The sequence below is a fragment of the Thermobia domestica genome, chromosome 1 (genome assembly GCF_964235325.1).
Source record: "Thermobia domestica chromosome 1, izTheDome1.hap1.1, whole genome shotgun sequence".
Taxonomy (NCBI): Eukaryota; Metazoa; Arthropoda; class Insecta; order Zygentoma; family Lepismatidae; genus Thermobia; species Thermobia domestica.
This window is the reverse complement of record NC_137454.1, coordinates 64,096,346-64,116,740: the sequence shown is the minus strand read 5'-3', so window position 1 is coordinate 64,116,740 and position 20,395 is coordinate 64,096,346. Positions and strand designations below refer to the sequence as shown.

Below are 20,395 nucleotides of genomic sequence, written 5' to 3'. Positions count from 1 at the left end.
GAAAATTTGATTCAGATCGATCGGGTGGTTCAAGAGTTATTAAGTTTTATTAATTTTCATATTTTCCCCTCCGTCAAAGTGAAATGATAAGAAGCTTTTCAGGTTCGAACCTAATATGTGTTGAAAATTTGATTCAGATCGATCGGGTGGTTCAAGAGTTATTAAGTTTTATTAATTTTCATATTTTCCCCTCCGTCAAAGTGAAATGATAAGAAGCTTTTCAGGTTCGAACCTAATATGTGTTGAAAATTTGATTCAGATCGATCGGGTGGTTCAAGAGTTATTAAGTTTTATTAATTTTCATATTTTCCCCTCCGTCAAAGTGAAATGATAAGAAGCTTTTCAGGTTCGAACCTAATATGTGTTGAAAATTTGATTCAGATCGATCGGGTGGTTCAAGAGTTATTAAGTTTTATTAATTTTCATATTTTCCCCTCCGTCAAAGTGAAATGATAAGAAGCTTTTCAGGTTCGAACCTAATATGTGTTGAAAATTTGATTCAGATCGATCGGGTGGTTCAAGAGTTATTAAGTTTTATTAATTTTCATATTTTCCCCTCCGTCAAAGTGAAATGATAAGAAGCTTTTCAGGTTCGAACCTAATATGTGTTGAAAATTTGATTCAGATCGATCGGGTGGTTCAAGAGTTATTAAGTTTTATTAATTTTCATATTTTCCCCTCCGTCAAAGTGAAATGATAAGAAGCTTTTCAGGTTCGAATCTAATTTGTGTTGAAAATTTGATTCAGATCGATCGGGTGGTTCAAGAGTTATTATCTCATGAATATAGTCACTTATATATATATATATATATATATATATATATATATATATATATATATATATATATATATATATATTGATTTTAGTTTTCTCCTCCTCTTTCTCCTTCCCTACGTTGCTCCATCAAAGTGAAATAATAATAATAATGAAAACACTCCAGGCACAAACCTAATCTATGTTGAAAATTCGATCGAGATTGGTCGTTTGGTTCAAGAGTTATTAAGTTTCATTTATTTTTTTAAATTCTCCCTCCCCTCCTCTAAGTTGTACCGTCAAAGTGAATACTCCCAGGCCAGAATTGCTTCTACGTCAAAAATTTTATCAAGATCGGTCGGGGGGGGGGGACAAGAATCACAAACAGTCACTTTCAATTCTCATTTCAAATAAGCGGACATATGTCTCAATATTCTGGCTTTAAGAGGGAGTGGGCATTTCTATAAATTTTCGCCACATTAATATGTACGTTGTCTGTTGTTTATGATTGCACCACGTGGAAGTGGCCGACCTCTTGGAAATGAATTTTGGAAATAGTACCAACCTCAAGCTGCTTATTTTTTTTTTTTTTTTGTCATACTACTTTGATTAAATGATGTAATCTAAGAGGGAGGGGGAGGGAGGTTCAAAATGTATGTCAAAACAGAAGATCTTATGGGTTCTAATCATTACGCTTTTATTGGAACTCATATTCTAAGGAGGAAGGAGGTTAACATTTTTCACAAATCTATGCTTCGTGTGAGAAAAATGGGCTTTGGAGCTACTTCTATGTATAAAAAACTCATCATAAGCTGTCGGTTAGTGTAAGAAATTATGATGATAGTTTGGAAGGAAATGGAGTGGGTTGGTTTGAGAAATATTGTATATACCATTAAATCAGAAACGTTCTCCATGGCAGTGGTTATTTTGTCTATATTGTCTGATAAATATTCGGGAGTAGATGATTTAACAGTGTTCTAGATCAATAGTGACATGAAGCTATAATTTACCCCGTCAGCTCTATCAAGCATAGTGAAAACAGTGTAACCGGGTACCGCTGTGAATGAGGGACACCAGTATGATACGAGTATATGGGTTTGATTACTGCCTGATCGCTGCCAGTTGAGTCGAGAAACATGAGAGAACGGTGAGTGAGTAATGGACTGGATATAGTAACGAAAGTTATAGTGGTATTAGAGGCAAGTTGGGTGGGTAGCATAGAAGCATACTCATAATAGTAGGAATTATGGCAAAGTTTTGAACTATGAAAGTTAATAACTGCGAAAATGATGAACTGTTTGAAAATATTAGAATTAATCAGGAAAAAATTGCAAAGCAAGGAATTTCTGGGCTTCATGTGTAGGTAGCGGAAGTGGTGATAATATATTCTGAGAGTTATGTCGGTCAAGTATTTTACCTACCTACCTACCTGCATTCGATCTTCTGTACTAGTTTCTAATTTTCTTCATGTTATTTCTTTTCAAATCAAGTCGAAGTTCAGATTTATTAGCAATTTATTTGAAACTACCTATATTGTATCAATCCTGAACTTGAGAAGAAAAAAAATGTCCTTTTATCACCCTTATGTTTCAGCCATATAGGGAAAGAGAGAGAGTACAGGAGGGCAAGAATACGCGGGGGGAAGAATACGATTCCCTAAAAGCAGGGGAATATATTCACGTATGGCAATAATGCGTCATATGGAGTTTGATGTTAATGGCCTCTAGAACCTAAACAACTTTGAGTGTGCTGCGGAAAACTACAAGCTATCTAGGTAAGTATTTATGTTTTTTCTAATAGTTTGATATAATATTGGGACTTATGGTATAACTTACACATTTTTTTTATTGATTTCAAAGTACTGTAAAGCATTAGTTTCTATCATATCCATTGTTTGACATGTTGGTGTAAATTGACTTTCTTTCAACAGTTGGCGGTGCAACATCACGGGAAAGTCCATTATGTAGTTAGGGGGTAAGGGTACGCAGATACCGACGGGGCAAGGATACGCGTGCGTACTCTTGCCCCCTTTTTTAAATGGAAAATATCCAATTTGATTTAAATCTAACAATCAAAAAAGAATGTGGATTCCGTTGTAATAGACAGTGACGGCAAGCGTTACGAATACTACTTCCCATATGTAGCCTATATCGTTAAGAATTCTGAAGAATCCTGTTATTTTCTTATGTACGAGGGACACATTGTTATTCTAAATACCATTCCTTACATAACAATATCTAAGGTGGTGTTTGAGTTTTCGAAACAAATGAAAGTCTGAGACAGTTAAATTTGCAGTTATTGAATAACAGCACGTTTTATTTTATTCAGGTTTCAGAAATGCTACATGCAGTACTCTTTTATCTTAAATGTCAATAGTCTTCAGTAACAAAATTCTTTTAGTCCAATGTTTGGTATGGGATCTTATAAACATATATGAAGCTGCCCTACTCTAACATTTGACAATACGTAGCTTCATGAAGGGTAGGCCGAGAACTTTTCAAATTACCCTCGTAGTTGACAAGCATTCTTTACTACAAGCAACTGATGAAACAAGCTGGTTGGAAAATATATTTGTTTTTATAAATGATCTAAATATTATCTGATTTTTTGTATCTTATGCATTCTCGATACTGACATGAGGAAAATTAAGGATTTTTCTATGCTTTGCTTTTGTTTAGGGAGAATCTGCAGCGTCTTTGGGCACAGTAAAGCCAGTATTTACCAAATAAATGGAGAACGAATTAGTGCACTATATCACATTACTGGATCTACTCTTTTGTGGCTTAACTTTAAAAGATCTAAGAAGAGTGGCATACGATTTTGCTGGTTATCTACAATATGTACGAAACTGGCATAAATATAGTTGCTCATAAAGTTCCAAAAGTGTTGTTGGCTAAAAATCAGTTGTGAATAAAATTGTATCTAGTGATTGTGAAGTTACCATCACAGCTGTTTCCTGTGTGAGTGCATCTGGTTCCTTTATTCCACCTGCGTTGATATTTCCCAGAAAACGAATGAAATAAGAGTTACTCAATAGATCGCTGTCGGGTTCTGTGGGAATGATATCTGATTCTGGTTTAATCAACTCACAACTTTTCGTAGAATGGCTGCATTATTTACATCAACATGTGCATTCGAATCCGGTCACGAAAAAGGTATTTTTACTTGTTGACAATCAGTCCTCTCACATTTCAATAGAGCGATTGATTTCTGCAGGCAAAATGGGATTCTGATGTTAAGTTTACCACCCCATACGAGCCATAATTTGCAACCATTAGATCGCTTCTTTTTTGGCCCGCTAAAATCCTGGTATTCAATAGCGTGTGATAAATGGATGAGGAATCATCCATCCCGCCCAATTTCAAAATTCCAAGTTGTGAGTTTGTTCACTGAGGCTTACTACAAAGCTGCAACCATTGGTATTGCAATATCCGGCTTTCAAGAATGTGGAATTGTCCCACTGAATCTAGATGTGTTTACTGAAGAAGATTTTTTCCTTCAACTGTGAATGTCGTAGACTTAAATGTAGAAGCCAGCTCTGAAGATAAATGCTGAAGAAGCCAGCATTCCTGAAACAACGAATCAAGCAGACCTGAATAGAGCCCAAAATTTTTCATCGGAGGATTCACTGGAAGTAAAGAGGAGCCCATGCGGCGCCTCCACATCAAACACTCCTCTGCTGGTTGCTCGTTCTTTCCCACCTGTTACCAAACCTTCAACCAGCAACACTGGATTCTCACTAGAAGCAAGCAGTGACTTATGCGGACTGTCAATATGAAACACCCTTCTGCTGGTTGCTTGTTCATCTGATACCAAACCTTCAACCAGTGAAGCTGAATCTTCATTGGAGGTAAGCAGGAGCTTATGCGGACCGTCTACATCATACACTCCTGTGGTGGTTGTCAGTCCTCCTCCGTGTGCCACCAAGCCCTCAACCTGTAAATCTTGATCTTCTCGAGGTCAATCAGAGATTCTGACATTCTCTCCTTTTAAACAGAACTTACTTCTGAAACCTCGCCTCCAAAGAGCAAAGACAAACATCAACTTTCACCAAGAAAACTAAAACCGAAGATAATTCCTCAGGTCAGAGAGAAAGTAGTGCACGAGTGTCCATTATGCAATATCATCTACAGCGATACCCCAACAGAAGAATGGATCCACTGGGCAAGATGCAATGAATTGAACAATGCACATCATATGAGTTCACATTTCGTAAAGCAAAGTTTTGTGTTCCATGTAAAAATTTTCTGTTGTAACTATTTCTTACCAAAATACATGAGTTTAATTGAAATTTGCGTACTCTTATCCCCTTTCTACTATATATATATATATATATATATATATATATTGAATATTAATATGAAAGCAAACTCTTAGATAATTATCCTATCTCACGATCTTACAAATCCTGCGCAGTTACAAAGACAAATGATTGCATTCCTTACCTTATAGAAATCTTACATTTGCACTGAGTACATATACAAAAATTGTTAAGTCTAATCAAAGGAGTAGGAAAGACGACCAAGGCATGTATTATTTCTGTGTGTGTACGTTAAATCTCAATTTCTGGGTTTAAAACATATTTAGGATGTCTTACAAAAAACTGATAATATAAAAAAAACTCTCACAAGAGATAGCATAACCATTGTTTAGAAATAAATGAGTCTGGGCACAGAATCCCTGTGGAGGCACTTGAATTGGTGATATTTGCAGAACACACTTATTACCGTATATTTCTGAATCCAAGACGATGCGTTTTGCCAAAATATCGTGTCCAAATATATGAGGTTCTCTTGCTTTTGCAACATATGATAGTGGGAGTAAGGAAAATCTACTGTGGGAAGAAAACCAAGGTTACAGTGATGCCGAAGCTTTATTGGACCCTTCAACTGAGGAAGACTAATGGGGTCTATGTCTGATTTGATGTTTAGTATAGTTTAATTTTAAGTTCAGAAAATATACCCATATGTGCTACATAACACTTTGTTTAAAAACTGAGGTTTGTCATGGATTCAGAAATATACGGTATTAATGATAGTATTAAGTTCGTCATTATAAAAATTCCGCTTACCTTTGGTAGGAAGATCAACAGAAGTACAAATGTACAGGTGAGCTGGCTGCGTGCAAAGTAGACGAGGAACATGTAATCGGGGTGAAGTGACGACCAAAAAATAACTCGAAGGATGTAGAAGGCTCCACTCACTAAAAGCTCCACCACAAGAGCCAAACTAAGGAAGCGACGTTCCTGGAACTGAGTAGTTGCGTTTCTACACGCAAAGCTTAGTCGGAGACCAAACACGAGAATCAGCAACTCTCCTGTACCAAAAACAATAAGACAAACATTATACATTATGTTATTTGGATATTAGAATTATATTAATAGATGGATTACACATAAAACATATGATCACAATCGAAAAGAAAAAAAAAGACATATTTTCAGTTATGAATTTTCCGTATATTCAAGAGAAAAGTGTTTACAAAATGGCATAAGTAATTGATTAGTGTTCTTGGTTCTCGATTCAGAGGTTTCGGGTTTAAATGCTATGGTCAGCCACCCTGACTGGGACTTTCCCAGTGTAGTTATGATGGGAATGCTGAGATAGTATCTATGTAATTATATAGGTTTTAGCTGGCTTTTAATCAATGTTTGGTGATTGTTTTCAGCTTAAAATAATTGAGCGGCAGTATTGCAATTATGCTAATAGCAGTGTGTCTTTATCTGCATTATTTGGGACCAAAGTTTATGCGGCTAACGATTTTTGTGGATAATCAAACATTGGCTTATTTATCAAAGAAGAACAGTACCCTTGCGATGTTGGCCATAGTTTTTGGATCAGGGGTCACACAATTTTTGAACGGTCCCTAAATCGAGCTTTCGTATTGTCTACGGAATAAGCATATCATACTGAGTTAAGTGATAGTTTGGGTTTGGCTACACTATATGTAGTTCTCCAGATATAATGCCTACAAGAAAAATGATTGAAATATATTGGATCTCTTGATCCAAAAATATAAAAATGTTGTCAGTACTGTACTGTTAGTTTCTGATAATGCTAGGTTGACAGGTATCATTCAGCTTGATATTTGCGGAGTTCGTTACTACTAAACTTTGCTTCTGCAGGGCTGCCAATCCATTAAAAAGAAAGAATACTTAAAACATACCTAGATCCGACTTATTGAAGAAATTGCTTAAATTTCTTCAAAATTGAATCAAATGTAGTACGTACAATGTACCTTTTTCTTTTTTGTATGCGGATAATTGATGCTTGGATAAACGATGTTCTACTCTAAATAGACGAAATACCCTCTATATTGAAATAAAAGAAGTAACACTCTACAGGAAATGCGAAATGATATATCCTGATGATACAGAATGGCTCAAGGAAATGGCTGACAAATGAATTTGAATGACTAGGAAAGATTGAAGGAATAATAATAGTTGCAGGAACGGGAATCTCCGAGAAAACCCGCGCGGACGATGTTATCTACTCGTCACTCATAAATTCACTACTCAGACAACTTGCATTACGAGTGAGTGTGCAAACACTTAAGGTTATTTATCTTGTCTTATAACACTTTTTTTTTTTTTTTTTTTTTTTTTTTTTTTAGAAAATGATCTTGTATGAAAGTAAGGACAATAAACTTTTTTCGATACTCACACGGCTCTCCCTTATCAAGACTACAAAAGACGAGACTAATTTCCCGTAGGTCATCTTCCCAGCAGATAAATCCAATGAAACATATATGCAGTGTTCGAAATGGAGAAAAAGCAGAGGCAGTATGTTTTATTACCATTTTGACTAGATATACCGTTTATCTAAATATTGAAATACAGTGAGGGTATGTTGTCTTATTTCTATTTACACAATGACTCAAAACCATGAAAGAGTTTCTTCGTAGTTACGGGGAGGCATGGAGATCTCCCCCAACTTTAATAAAAATTTAAAAAAATATCCCCTTTAGTTGTCTTATAGAGAATTATATATGAAAAGATCAAAACCGAGTTTTTACGTAACAGTTTTAAACAATTTCCCACGGAAGAACTCGCAGACCCTCACTCGATTGATGGATATTCCAGACCCCCGGAAGGTTCACCTCCACAGCAGACAACCCCTAAATCTACCTATGCTCAAAACACGGAATTATGTGCATTAAGGCAAGAAGATACACACATACGTAAGAAAGAAACAAATTGACTATGACAACAAAATATAACACGATAAGCAAAACAACAGACACTTAAGCAAATAGCATACTATGTTGATTGAATAAACTATATTGTTCTTGTAAATACACGAACTCCGTTATGTATTTCTTTATCACTGTAGACACAAAAGGAATCCCAGCGAATTCATAACAATATTTTCCGACTTCAGTTTAAACGAGTCACATCATTAATACACTATCTTTTGTTTGTATTTTACCCATGACTCATTCCTTTCTGTTATGTGACCCTTATCTGCAATCAACATTTCTGGGCTTTCGGCATCTATGGCCATTTAGCCCGCCACGTATGAGGGATGACGTCCCTCGGCGAGTACACTATCCGGGGAAAGGAAAGGAAGAAAGGATTGGGAAAGGAAGGAAGCAGCCTGGGACCTATAAGTTAGGTACCACCCCGGCATTTGCCTGGTGTGAATGAGGAAAACCCAGGAAACCTTCATTCAGGATGGCTGACCCGAAAAAGATTTTTGCACTTTTCAACCGAGTGCCCTCACCAGGAACAACCAACACGAGTTCTTGCATAGAAGCAAAGAGTGAACTTCTTGTAGACACCTCATTTTAAAAACAAGAGATAGGGAAAGGTAACAAAAAAGTCGATGTTGCTAACTTAAAATCTTTGACTTGCAAAACTATTCGTCAATTATTGTGTATAAAATGGATTTATTAAAGGTATATTAGCATCCACTTACCAGTGACGGTATGTCTTCATCACCGAAAAACGAGAGGCGGTATGCCTTCATCACTGAAAAACCAGAGGCGGTATGGCTTACCACCGCATACCGTCTCACTTCGATGTGTTAAAATACTACGTGAGTTAATACGAAAAACCATATTAATTTGGGCAAAAGGCAAATAGAGGTGCGAAGTTTGAAGCTGAAATTAACATTATTGTCTATAGGAAAAGTTCAAAAATAGGTACAACCATTTTGAAAATCACAATGTTTGAGTTTTTATTAATTATATATATCAATAGTACTTAGTAACACCTTTGAAATGAGCGTATACTAGCATTGGGGATATGAACCTAATCGTTTGTAGGCTTAATAAGGGAGTTGTGTGTGTGTCGAAAAGAGTTTGTTGCTCTTACTTTCATGGAAGCTAATTTTCACACCAGAAGTAAGCGCTCTGTCACTGATCCACCTTATCCCCATTTATCTTCATTTTTTTCTAGTATAATTTGTCAGACATACGAAAATGTTTACTTTTACAAATTTAATAACAAATATAACTAACTAACTCTATGGCCTATGGAACCCGGAGGTTCAATGCAATGTTCACTAAACCTCTCCATTGACTTCTATCCTTTGGCAACTGAATCCAGTCTCTATCTTGTAGCTATTCATATTTCTGAGAGATCCATCTTAATATTGTTAAACAAATATAAATACAAAAAGTTTTGTACTAACCAGTTTCCGTGACATAGTCCCACCAGAAGGTCTTGCAAGCAAGGAACTGGAGGCCATCATACGTCCGTCCAATTGCCAGAAGGCTATAGTTTTCCTGCAGGAAATTGAGGTTTGTGGCTGTCCAGGCGGCCATGTATCCAAACACTACGATCACCATGCCTAGTAGATATTTCAGGAGGTCTTTGTCTCTCACCACCCACCGATGAGCCTTCCGAGTTCGAAACTCAATCAGAATTCTGAAACACAAATAAGTGATCGTCTTTCTACAACATTAAACTATACTGACCTTTATAAACAGCATATACACATGTAACGATCTGCGAAGTCAGTAAAACAATACCCTGTGTAAAACCATTGAATAAATTCTAGAGTAGAAAAAAAAGCTGTCTGAAATGAATTACTCGTAATTGGATAAAAAGAACTGTAATAGTTACGTCAATGTTTCTCAAACTTCTATCAAGTATGGAGCGCTTCTGTTAGTCAGAATGCTCTACAGACTAAAATTCTCTTGTTCTCAACGAAACCAAATTTATCACTTTTTTAAAAAATCTTTTGAATGTTAATACCAGTATAAGCAATTTCAATTAAAAATATGTTAATTTTTTATTGGTATCAATAGAAAAAATATTTCTTTTAATAACTGAATGATATGAAGAATAATTTACAGAGTAAATAAGGAAATGGAGTAATAAAATGTCTTCCATGAGTGAGCACTTATTTATATATCTTTTCCAAACTCTGCGATTCTGAACTGTAGTATGTGTTATGAAAATCACTTGATTTATGTTTCTGTCACTAAAGTTCAATCTAAGAGAACCACAAGAACAACCTTTGATTACCACTAGCAGCCCGCAGACCACAGTTTGAGAAATTCTGTCAATTATATTAAAACTTCAAAATTATAGATAGTTTAGTCCATTTAGTACTAAGTCTCCGAACTAGCATATAAAGAAATGGTTACACGAACTCTTACTTTACTACTTCTATTTTACAAAGCCAGATTGTTGTTAGGAATGTTATTATTCAATGCTAGGAGTAGTTACTTCCTACAAAGCCGTAGCTAGAGATTTCGGCACCAGGGGCGCAGTAAAATTCGGTACCCCTACACTCACCTTACCAAGCTTTTTTAAAAGCATATAAGTGAAGCAACTTTTGTTGTTATGCTACGCTGAATCTTTTGTCAAGCTACTCGATAGACCATTGCAACAGCCAAAAGCGGTCATTATACTGTCTGTATATTCTTTTACAAATAAGAGCTGTTTTCAAGAGTGTTATTTTGGAGTTTCTGTTAAACTTGACAAACCTTATCTTTGGATGTTTACAGAATGGAAAGAGCATGGAGCCGATTCTCCTACGTAAGGAAAACCATGTTAGACATGGGAGTTGGTGGACGCGGGTGATGGTGTTGGAATCGGCCCCAGGCCCAGAAATGGGGTCCCGAAGTGTTGGGTTCGGTTTTCTTCTATTTAACTATCAATCATGGAATTCTTGGACGCAAGTGGTGGCGCTGGAAAGATCTTGATCCTCTGAACACACCGGTGATGTCAGAAATAGATTCCAGGACTCGAGGCCCCAGGGTGACTTGTGATTCGATGCATTTCTTGCAAGGGGATATTCTACAAGTACTTCGGAACATTTTCACCTATATGAACCGGGGGTCGTAAATCAATAGTTTTTGAGTAATTTGCACATGTGTGATGTCTTAAAAATTTGCAGGCTAACGAGAAGTGCACCATACTACAACATACTTAAATATCAGAACAATTGTCAATGCCAATATCCAAAAACAAAGAGTGTATATATATATATATATTTTTTTTTTTCTGGTGGACTCAATATATTACCAATATGGAGAGAGAGATTATTTAAAAATGTTAGTAGATTAAGGAAGACAGGAATACTAATCGCTATTTATCTTCAGTTATACTACTTAAGGACCAAAACTGGGGACAATTTCCGTATCATTTCTCAGTGCTAATGCGCTGCACTGTCGGTCTTGAGCAGGAGAAAAGTTCACTTTTGTATACTGTTCACACACTTATCCAGGGATCTTATATAAATAATAATAACAACAATGTTCGTGTATGCTTTGTATAATGTACAATCTTAAGTCCAACTATTCGTTAATAACAATTACTTATACAGGGTGACTGGTAATTCGATGCATCCCTTGCAAAAGGGATATTCTACAAGTTCTTTAGAACATTTTCACCTATATAAACCGGGGATGATGTTTTTGAAATTTGCAGGTTAATGAGAGGTGCACGATGAAGTTTCACCCTGACCCACCGCCACATATCGTAAAGAGATGAAATTTTAAATGTGTAATCCTGCATACCTATGTACATCATGTAGCAGTGTATAGCTCGTAACTCTGCACCGTTGCTGTGTTATAGGTCCGAATGTGAAGTAAGGTGTAATGGTCCAAAATCCATTACTTTACTTCAGAAAGCAGTCTGGCAAACATCGCAGAAATACTTGAGCCTAGGAAATGACTACCTGGTTGGGAAGAGATATAATGAAGATAATGTGCGGTCTACAGAAAACGCGAACTGTGACGGATTTCATATACAGGATCGTGCATCTGTCTGGCCAACATTCGAGCAGTGAATGGGTGCGTTGTTTCCCAGGAGGCGGGCACGTTTTCTCAGCATGCCAAGCTCTGTTATTTTTCACAAGCTTTTGTTAGTACTAGAGTGCTAAATGTGTTATTTTGTTATGACTTTCCAAGGTTTACATTTTTACCTTTGGAGAAAGCTTATAACATTAGGTTTTCATTGTAGCAATTGGTACGGCAATTTTGTTTTTGAGTTAATTAAGCTATGTATTCGATTGAAATTTATTTGTTTATTTAGTTATTTATGTATTTATGCAAGGGAATGACTCACGGAAGGGTTCGGACCTTCAACTCCGGGGTCAGATCTGTCTTTTAGGTGGGTATAGGATTTAGAAAAGAACTGGCCCTGGGTTTCTAGAAGTACCATCCCGGTCTCCGCCTGGTGAGAGTGAAGAAAAGAAGAGAAAACGTAGCCAAATCAATGACAGCGTGCCTACGTATCACCACCAAATGAAGTCCGGGTTCAATTCTGAGCGAATAAAATGATGTTCAAGTTTATTTGGAATCATTATGGGATATTACTACTAGGAGTGTTCGATAAGGCTGGGGACCTATCGAACTTCGGGACTGAAAATTTATCGAGTTGTCATCGGTTACTCGAAACATTTCGAGTATTTGAAATTATCGAAGTTTCGGGTATTATCGAAATTTCGAGTATTATCGAAGTTTCGGGTATTATCGAAATTTCGAGTATTATCGAAGTTTCGGGTATTATCGAAATTTCGGGTATTATCGGAATTTCGAGTATTATCGAAGTTTCGGGTATTATCGGAATTTCGAGTATTATTGCAAAGTTATTGCAAAGTTGTATTTGTCAGGAGAAAGGAAAGCGTGCAGAAAGAGATTGCTTTTTCGTCCCCTCCCTCCCCCACACAAAGCGTTCATTTTTTCCCTGAATTTTATCTCTTGTTTGTTATTTGCTAACAGCTAGTGTATTAGTGTTGGCAGAGATACGGTCTTAAACGTACAAATAGGGTAATTTGCTCTTCATACGATATAGTATACGCCCAACACCTCAACCATATTAATCACGTACGGTGTTGCTAAAATGTTATAGCAAAATTTTATTTTTAAGCCAAATGTGTTATCTTCTGTCGTGTTTGCTTTCTCTTAATGGCCACTAGTTCACACATTGCCGCAATCAGATATAATGATGCTTTGGGCGCAAACCCCCCTTTAGAATTTCAGTAAAATAAATGTTAGTCAAATCAGTGGTGATTTCAGGGGGTTGTTCAGGAGAAATATTTCCCCACAAACATATCTCTGATCATGTTCACCGTGGTTTACCAGTATTTTTGCTACTTTCACCCTCCATGTATTCAAAATCTCCCGGGGTAGGATTACCATAATTTCTGAATATTTTTAAGAATGGTGTGTGTGTTTATTGAGAAGTTAAGAAAAGTCTAATCTTAACTTCCTAAAATGCTTATGCTCATTTTCTATACTTAAAATATATTTTTTTTATGTTATTGTCTTAATTATTTTCCTGAGTAAAGTATTCTTGCGAAGAACACCTTATCGTTATTGATTTTTTCATAAATATCAGCACAAGACAGAATTGCAAGCCAAGCACTTGACCAAACACAGCGAAATTTCCCAGTCTTCCATTTTCCCTAAAATTTCTGGCATTAGTTAATCCCAGACAATTTTCCGGATCGGGCTTGAATCTAGGACGTATGATAAGACTACGCGGGGGAAACCTTGAAATCATCACTAAGTTTAATGAAGGTGAAAAACGGAATAAATCTATTTCCTCGACAGTGAATATACAGTGTAGCATATGTTCTATACAGTTGGTTTGTACATTATGATGAATCCACACACTAGCGGATCCAGAAGCGCCGTTTGGTGAAGACAGATTGCTTCCTGGACAAATAATGTAGGTTTTAAAAATGTAAGAGTTTGGCATCAATTTAGAATAACGTGGTGCATTATTTTATATAGAGTGTTTCAAAACAACACCGCCAACGTTTGGGTTGCCACATTACCTAATTTTAGCGGATACCACCAGATTTTCAGGTCTTATATTCGTCCCCCCCTTAATCATCTCTTAATCACGAAAAACCACCCGCTTTTTTGGATTGGAGAAAAATCTAAGACGACTTTGTTGATAAAGTGTTGTTATATTCAACGTAAACCGCTACATTTCTGTGTCAATCTCAATCGCGAATGGACAGATGACAGAAACAAGATGAACGCAAAAACTGTCAAATTATTACTACTGGTTTTGTACAATATGAAAGACGTATCATGTGTAGAATCAGGGGCGGATCCAGGGGGCGATCGAACGATTGTCCCCTTCCCCAGAAGAGGAAACTTTGTTATTTTATACATATAAATAAAACCCATCCCAAAGTTTGGAGTCCTTAAAAGTATTTAAATAGCATTATGACGACCCACCGCCCCCCCTTAGAAGTCGGTCCTGGATCCGCCCCTGCGTAGAATTTTATGATAATATTTTATGCCATCGAAATTTCTTAAAGGAAGTTAAAGGGCATGAAAAATGTAAAAAAAAATTTGGCATAATCATACACATTTTGGTTCAACCTATGAATACTAATGTATGATCTCATGGGTGCGTATTTCTTTGATAACATTCTGTCCAGTTCAACTAAACACGTCTATGTTGTTACGTAATCTATATGTTCAACTAGTCTTTATATACTCAGAAATGATTGCAAATTGAACCTACGGATCCTTAGCATATTGTTTAAATTAGATGCATTATTAGTATCTTTTTCTTTTAAAATGTTTATACTGTATTTCATATATTGTGAAACTGTGGTATTTTCGTATGTTAGTATGATTTCAAGTAGGAATCTTTGAAAATGATGAGAAATTTTATGAGATGGACCAAGACTCCTAAATATGTTTTAGCTTTCTTAGATAAAAGTTTAGAAATTATTTTGTATTCCTTAGAGAGAAAACCGTATGAACATCTGCCATATATCGCTTGTTTTTTTTTTAAACTTGTCTTACAGATATCCTTATTAGAGATATTTTACTGTAATACTTATATAATACTTACTTTACAATTCGAGACTCACATTTGTTGAACTTAATAAAACATTAAAGGCAAAAACTAAATTTTCTTTACTTTAGTTTTGTTAGAAAAGTACATTGGAAGTGTCACTTAACAAAGAAATCGCTAAAAAAAATTGAAGGATCGTCAGTATTTGTAATACACAAGTTCACATCAGAACTTACGGTTTAGAATCCCCCGCTTTTCTAATTTCAAAATATGGCAACTTTATCCTGAGACCAACATAAAACAAAAAGTATAGACCAACCTGGGTGCACAAATGCTTCCTTTTGGAGTTATAGGATGCCGAAAACATGAATAAATGAACTTTATAGGTCCATAGCTCCAGTATATGATCTACCGTAGTCCGGTCAAGATTTCATCTAGGAACTAGTATGTGCCCTATCCAAATATCCAAGTTTCAGAATGATCCAAATATCCCACATGATCTTTTCGCTGACATTTTCACTACAGTAACTTAAACACACTTTCCAGCACCGTTTCAGCTTGAATTAGCAGTATAACCTTGTTTCCCATAGAAAAATCTGATTACAACCGAAGTGCAATGTAATCGCAATCGATTTCAAAGACATTGGCTTCTTGTTTCGGAAAAGAAAGAAACAGTGAAAAGTAGTCTATTGTATGCAGGACACGACAGGAGAGATAGGGTCTAATATTTCTTTCAACAACTGCAAAGCAAGTAACTGCACGACCATCTTTCTTGGAAAGTCTGTTTGCAACAATATACGAAGCAGCTGAGAGAACTCTTGAGGAAATAATGTTTTCTATTTTTCCTTAAGAAGTGATCGGAAGTTATTTTAATTTCACGTGGAAATTGAATCAGAGCCATTGAAATGTAAGTCAGAGGATGTGTGTTTCTCTCCCCTTTCCCTTCATCCCTTTTGTCCCTCCTTGGTTCGATCCCCGACCAAGTAAGTTTGTGGTGGACAACATCGTGTCCGTGGGTTTTCTCGGCGTACTCCCGTTTCCTTCCACATTCCCATTCCACCAATTATTCCATCATCATTCACTTGCCTTAATCATACTTCTTCCTTAGCCTAACAGACATAATAGTAGGTCATTAAACTGGAAGATTTCACTTCATTTCATTTTCCTTTAGTCTTCGTTCTGTCATATGTAAAGTTCTCCCTTGTGCATAGCACCATGCCATGAGGGCATGTAGTGAGTGTGCCCTCAGTCGTAGATGAATGTGGTGTTGTCGGCACCACGCTTCGGCCGCATCCCCCTCCCAGGTACGCATTGAATCTGAGATTGATAATGCTCAGAGCCGCACGGCATCTTATGCACAAAATCAAATATCGTAAAGTGACCAAGAGCAACAGATACCTGACATATGCATTTAGACCAATCCTCTTTAAAATCGGACAATTCATTCGAAAGTTATCGTAGCTTTCACACGCCTAAGCTCAAAGTAGGAACAAATACTTGAATTCGGGAAAAATCCCCTTGTGGTATGGCAACCAAAACAATAGGTGTCGGGTGAAAGCAAACGAGAGCATTTTATAATGAGTTCCATCAAAATCGGACAATCCGTTCGAAAGTTATCGTCGGATGCCACATGCAAACAGACAGACAGGACGGCCTGTAATAGGGAGTTTTGCACCCAAAATTCTCAAGGTTTGTTTCACGACAATCTCAAATACTCGTAGGCATTCGAGCGCCGGAGAGTAAATTTTCGAAACGAAAGTTTGATAAGTCTTCAGCCTTATCGAATTTCCTTACCTCTACCTATATCAGTAGCTATCTCTATACAGAACTGTAAATTAAACCCTCGAAATCATATTAAAATTATTTTTCTGCCTGCCCCGTTATTGGCGCAATCGGCAAAGTGACTATTAGTAGACTAATGGTGTCTTGGATTCCAATTCCATTCAGGTGATGCATGTTTTCTCTTCCTCTTTCTCTCTTCTGACAGACTGCTTAAACCTTATACAGATCTGTGGGGAAAAAACTTTTCCTTCACTTCATTGCTAAGGAGAGAAGTTTTAAAATAAACACTCTGCATATATGTAATACATATTATATACAACTATGATAACCTCGAATTCATTGTTTCTTCCGAACACTCCGATAATCCCGAACTTTTCAAACTATTCAAGCGACTCGACAAATGCAATCATATTGATATATTTCTGTATTTGCTGCTTTCAATCAATTCGAGACTCTCGAAGAGTTCGAGTGTCTCGAAGTTGTCTAATGTTTCTTACATTTCGAGTGCCTCGAACACTTCGAAAGTCTCGAACATTTTGGGAGTCCCGAACATTTCAGGAGTCTCGATCATTTCGGGAGTCCCGAACATTTCGAGAGTCCCGAACATTTCGGGAGTCTCGATCATTTCGAGAGTCTCGAACATTTCGGGAGTCTCGATCATTTCGAGAGTCTCGAACATTTCGGGAGTCTCGAAAGTTCGATAATTCGATAAAATTAAAATTCTTTATCGATGAAACGGTTTTGAAATCTTATCGAATTGTTATCGATTACTCGATTATCGGAACAGCCCTAATTACTACTTGCTTTCCAGGTAAATCCTATCACAATTACCAGGACATATTATGCCTCACTGCTGCGTGCATTGGGGGGTTCTGTGAAAACCCAGAGCATGGCATGCTGAGAAAACGTGCCCGCCTCCAGGAAAACAATGCACCCGTTCACTGCTCGAATGTTGGCCAGACAGATGCACGATCCTGTATATGAAATCCATCATAGTTCGCGTTTTCTGTAGACCGCACATTATCTTCATTATATCTCTTCCAAACCAGGTAGTCATTTCCTAGGCTCAAGTATTTCTGCGATGTTGCCAGACTGCTTTCTGAGGTAAAGTAATGGATTTTGGACCATTACACCTTACTTCACATTCGGACCTATAACACAGCAACGGTGCAGAGTTACGAGCTGTACACTGCTACATGATGTATCCTCGTCGCCATAAGTGCCTTTACATCGCAGTGACGGGTATGTGACCGCGCAGTACTCCAAGGAAGGGATGGTTGTATAAGAATTTTTGATTAATTTTGAAGAGTTTTTATTTTGACTAGGGAATTAACATAGGTATAGGGAATAAAGACACAGATTTGAAGCATCAGTGCACGAAAAGATTTGTATTCTCAGTTTTTCTATTTATTGCTTTATATGTTAAGTTAAACACCACAATATGTATCACTGATATCGCAGATCGAATTATTTTGTAAAATCGTGTCTGTAACCTATTGTCAAAACATTCATCTCAAGACATGATGTAGAGAAAAGAGAAAGAGATAAGACATCTGTAATATATGTATAATTACTCAATAAGTAATTATAAATAAATTAGACTCAATAAGTAATTGTAGAAATTAGTTAAAGGACACGTAAGAGAGCGAAAAGGAGGTCTAGAAGTCTGAACTTTTTAGAAACGTCCTAGATAGGCGAAAATATAGTTAAAAATTGCAAAAGAAATCATGTAATTTATATTTCTTTTCTTATATCCTAGTATACTTTTTTCTTTCACATCCAAACATCTCTATTCAGAATTACGAGATGTTTGTGAAGAGAGGTGAAGAGAGAAACATTTCCATCTCAAGAATTATATCAGAAAAAAATCTTTTGACTTCGGCTAGATTCGAATTCGTAACCCTTGAATCCATAAGTCTGCGCTCTACCGATTGAGCTAACAATTGCTGTTGCAAAAGCCTGATTTCTACAACTACCGGTTGCTGAATGGTGTGTATTAACGAAATTGGCCGAGATAATTGCTTCATATAGCTATTGCAATAATAATAATAATAATAATAATAATAATAATAATAATAATAATAATAATAATAATAATAATAATAATAATAATAATAATAATAATAATAATAAAGATGATGAACAGAATTTAAAAAGTCGCATTGTTAAAAGTTTGGTGTGCGAAGTTAGTCCTAATATGAGATTTTATTAATTATATATAATAAATGTAAGCGTGGTTTATTCGTGCGTGCTACTCAAACTGCGCAACTCATAAGGGTTGTACGCGTATGGTACAGTAGCCTTGCGTCCTCCAACCGTGAAGAAAGATTCGGTTTGAACCTATGCGTGTCCTAAGAGGAAGGAGGAGATTCAAAGAAAGAGAAGTGGTTTAGAAATTATGCAAAAATAGAATATCTCACGAGGTGAGGTGATATAGAGTTCAGCGTGTCTTTCAACTGTGACTCTATACAAGATATGCATCTACGACGTAACGTGGAACCCGAACCACACGACTCCTGCCGGGAATCGAAACCCATATCACCTCTAGCTCTATCATGGGAGACACAGGGACATGTAAAAATAATCGAAAATAAACGATATTAATGTTAAATCCATAGCTTTCGAGGTCCTAAAAATTCCTAATTGAAAGATATGAGTGTCTATTCAATAGTTTTCGGGGTCGCTGAAGTGAATAATGACACTCCCGATGCCATTAAAGCCCAAGTTTTTATTCTTCGTTAGCGGCAAGTTAATTCATTTGCTCCTGCTGGAAATGGATTCGTACTATTTCATTCCGATTCAAATAAGTATTCTACTGGGAAAACTAATCTCAAATATATCTTTGAAATATAAACCTATTCTTCCCGTGCAACGCCGGGTATTTCAATTAGTAAATAAATAATTTAAGAAACAATGAGTATATTTAATGGAAACAGACATATGTATTTTTGAATGTTGTATATGAATTGCTAATTCATACTTTATCTAGTAGAAAATGGTGCATCCATTATATATTCTGAAGCAATAGGGAGAACTATTGGAGGTGTATTTTATTTATCTACTGTCGAATTTAGTGTAGAATTATTTCAAATAATTTATTTCGAAACTATCGAGACGAGACTGAGACCGCTATTTGTCGGTTGAAAGGAGACTAATACTGTAAATAGTCTCGTATTGTCTCGTTTTGATACCAGTCCTACTTCGGGGTTTGTTCTCTAGTAACTGGTTGCGTAGTGCACCTACAGTATATAAGACGTCGTATATTTAAATGTTTGAGAACTTACCCCACCTCCACTTGACGGATCGTTCTAACTAAAACTACCAGACCGTTTATGTAATTTTGCGTTTAAGTACAGGTCCTATCCTTATGTCAATTATTTTCTTGCAACAGAGAATGAAAAATGTAACAGTTATAATGTTGATCGCGCATAATCCTGTATAGACAAAAGGCACTTTATAGAGTGTCGACTCCGTGGTGTAAATACAGTAGTTACTGGCTTGGTAAGTTCATCACTGAACGCGTTTCCGTCATATCGTGCAATGACGTCACCTTTGATCGGGGTAACGCTGTTGTTTGCTTACTCGGTGCTGTTTATTCTCTTTGGAACCTGATGTGAAATTACTGCTTTCTCCTTACT

The 20,395-nt window shown here is 36.5% G+C and overlaps 1 protein-coding gene across 2 annotated transcripts in view; it reads right to left on the bottom strand.

The window, feature by feature from the left end:
- smog (G-protein coupled receptor 158 smog) overlaps window positions 1–20,395 on the bottom strand; it is a 337,058-nt gene that overhangs the window by 41,213 nt on the left and 275,450 nt on the right. For both annotated transcript variants that reach the window (XM_081757949.1, XM_081757953.1), the window contains exons 8-9: window positions 9,388–9,623; window positions 5,826–6,070 (exon numbers count right to left, since the gene is read on the bottom strand). In XM_081757949.1, coding sequence (XP_081614075.1) covers window positions 5,826–6,070; window positions 9,388–9,623 — 481 coding nt within the window. The remainder of the gene's footprint in view (window positions 1–5,825; window positions 6,071–9,387; window positions 9,624–20,395) is intronic.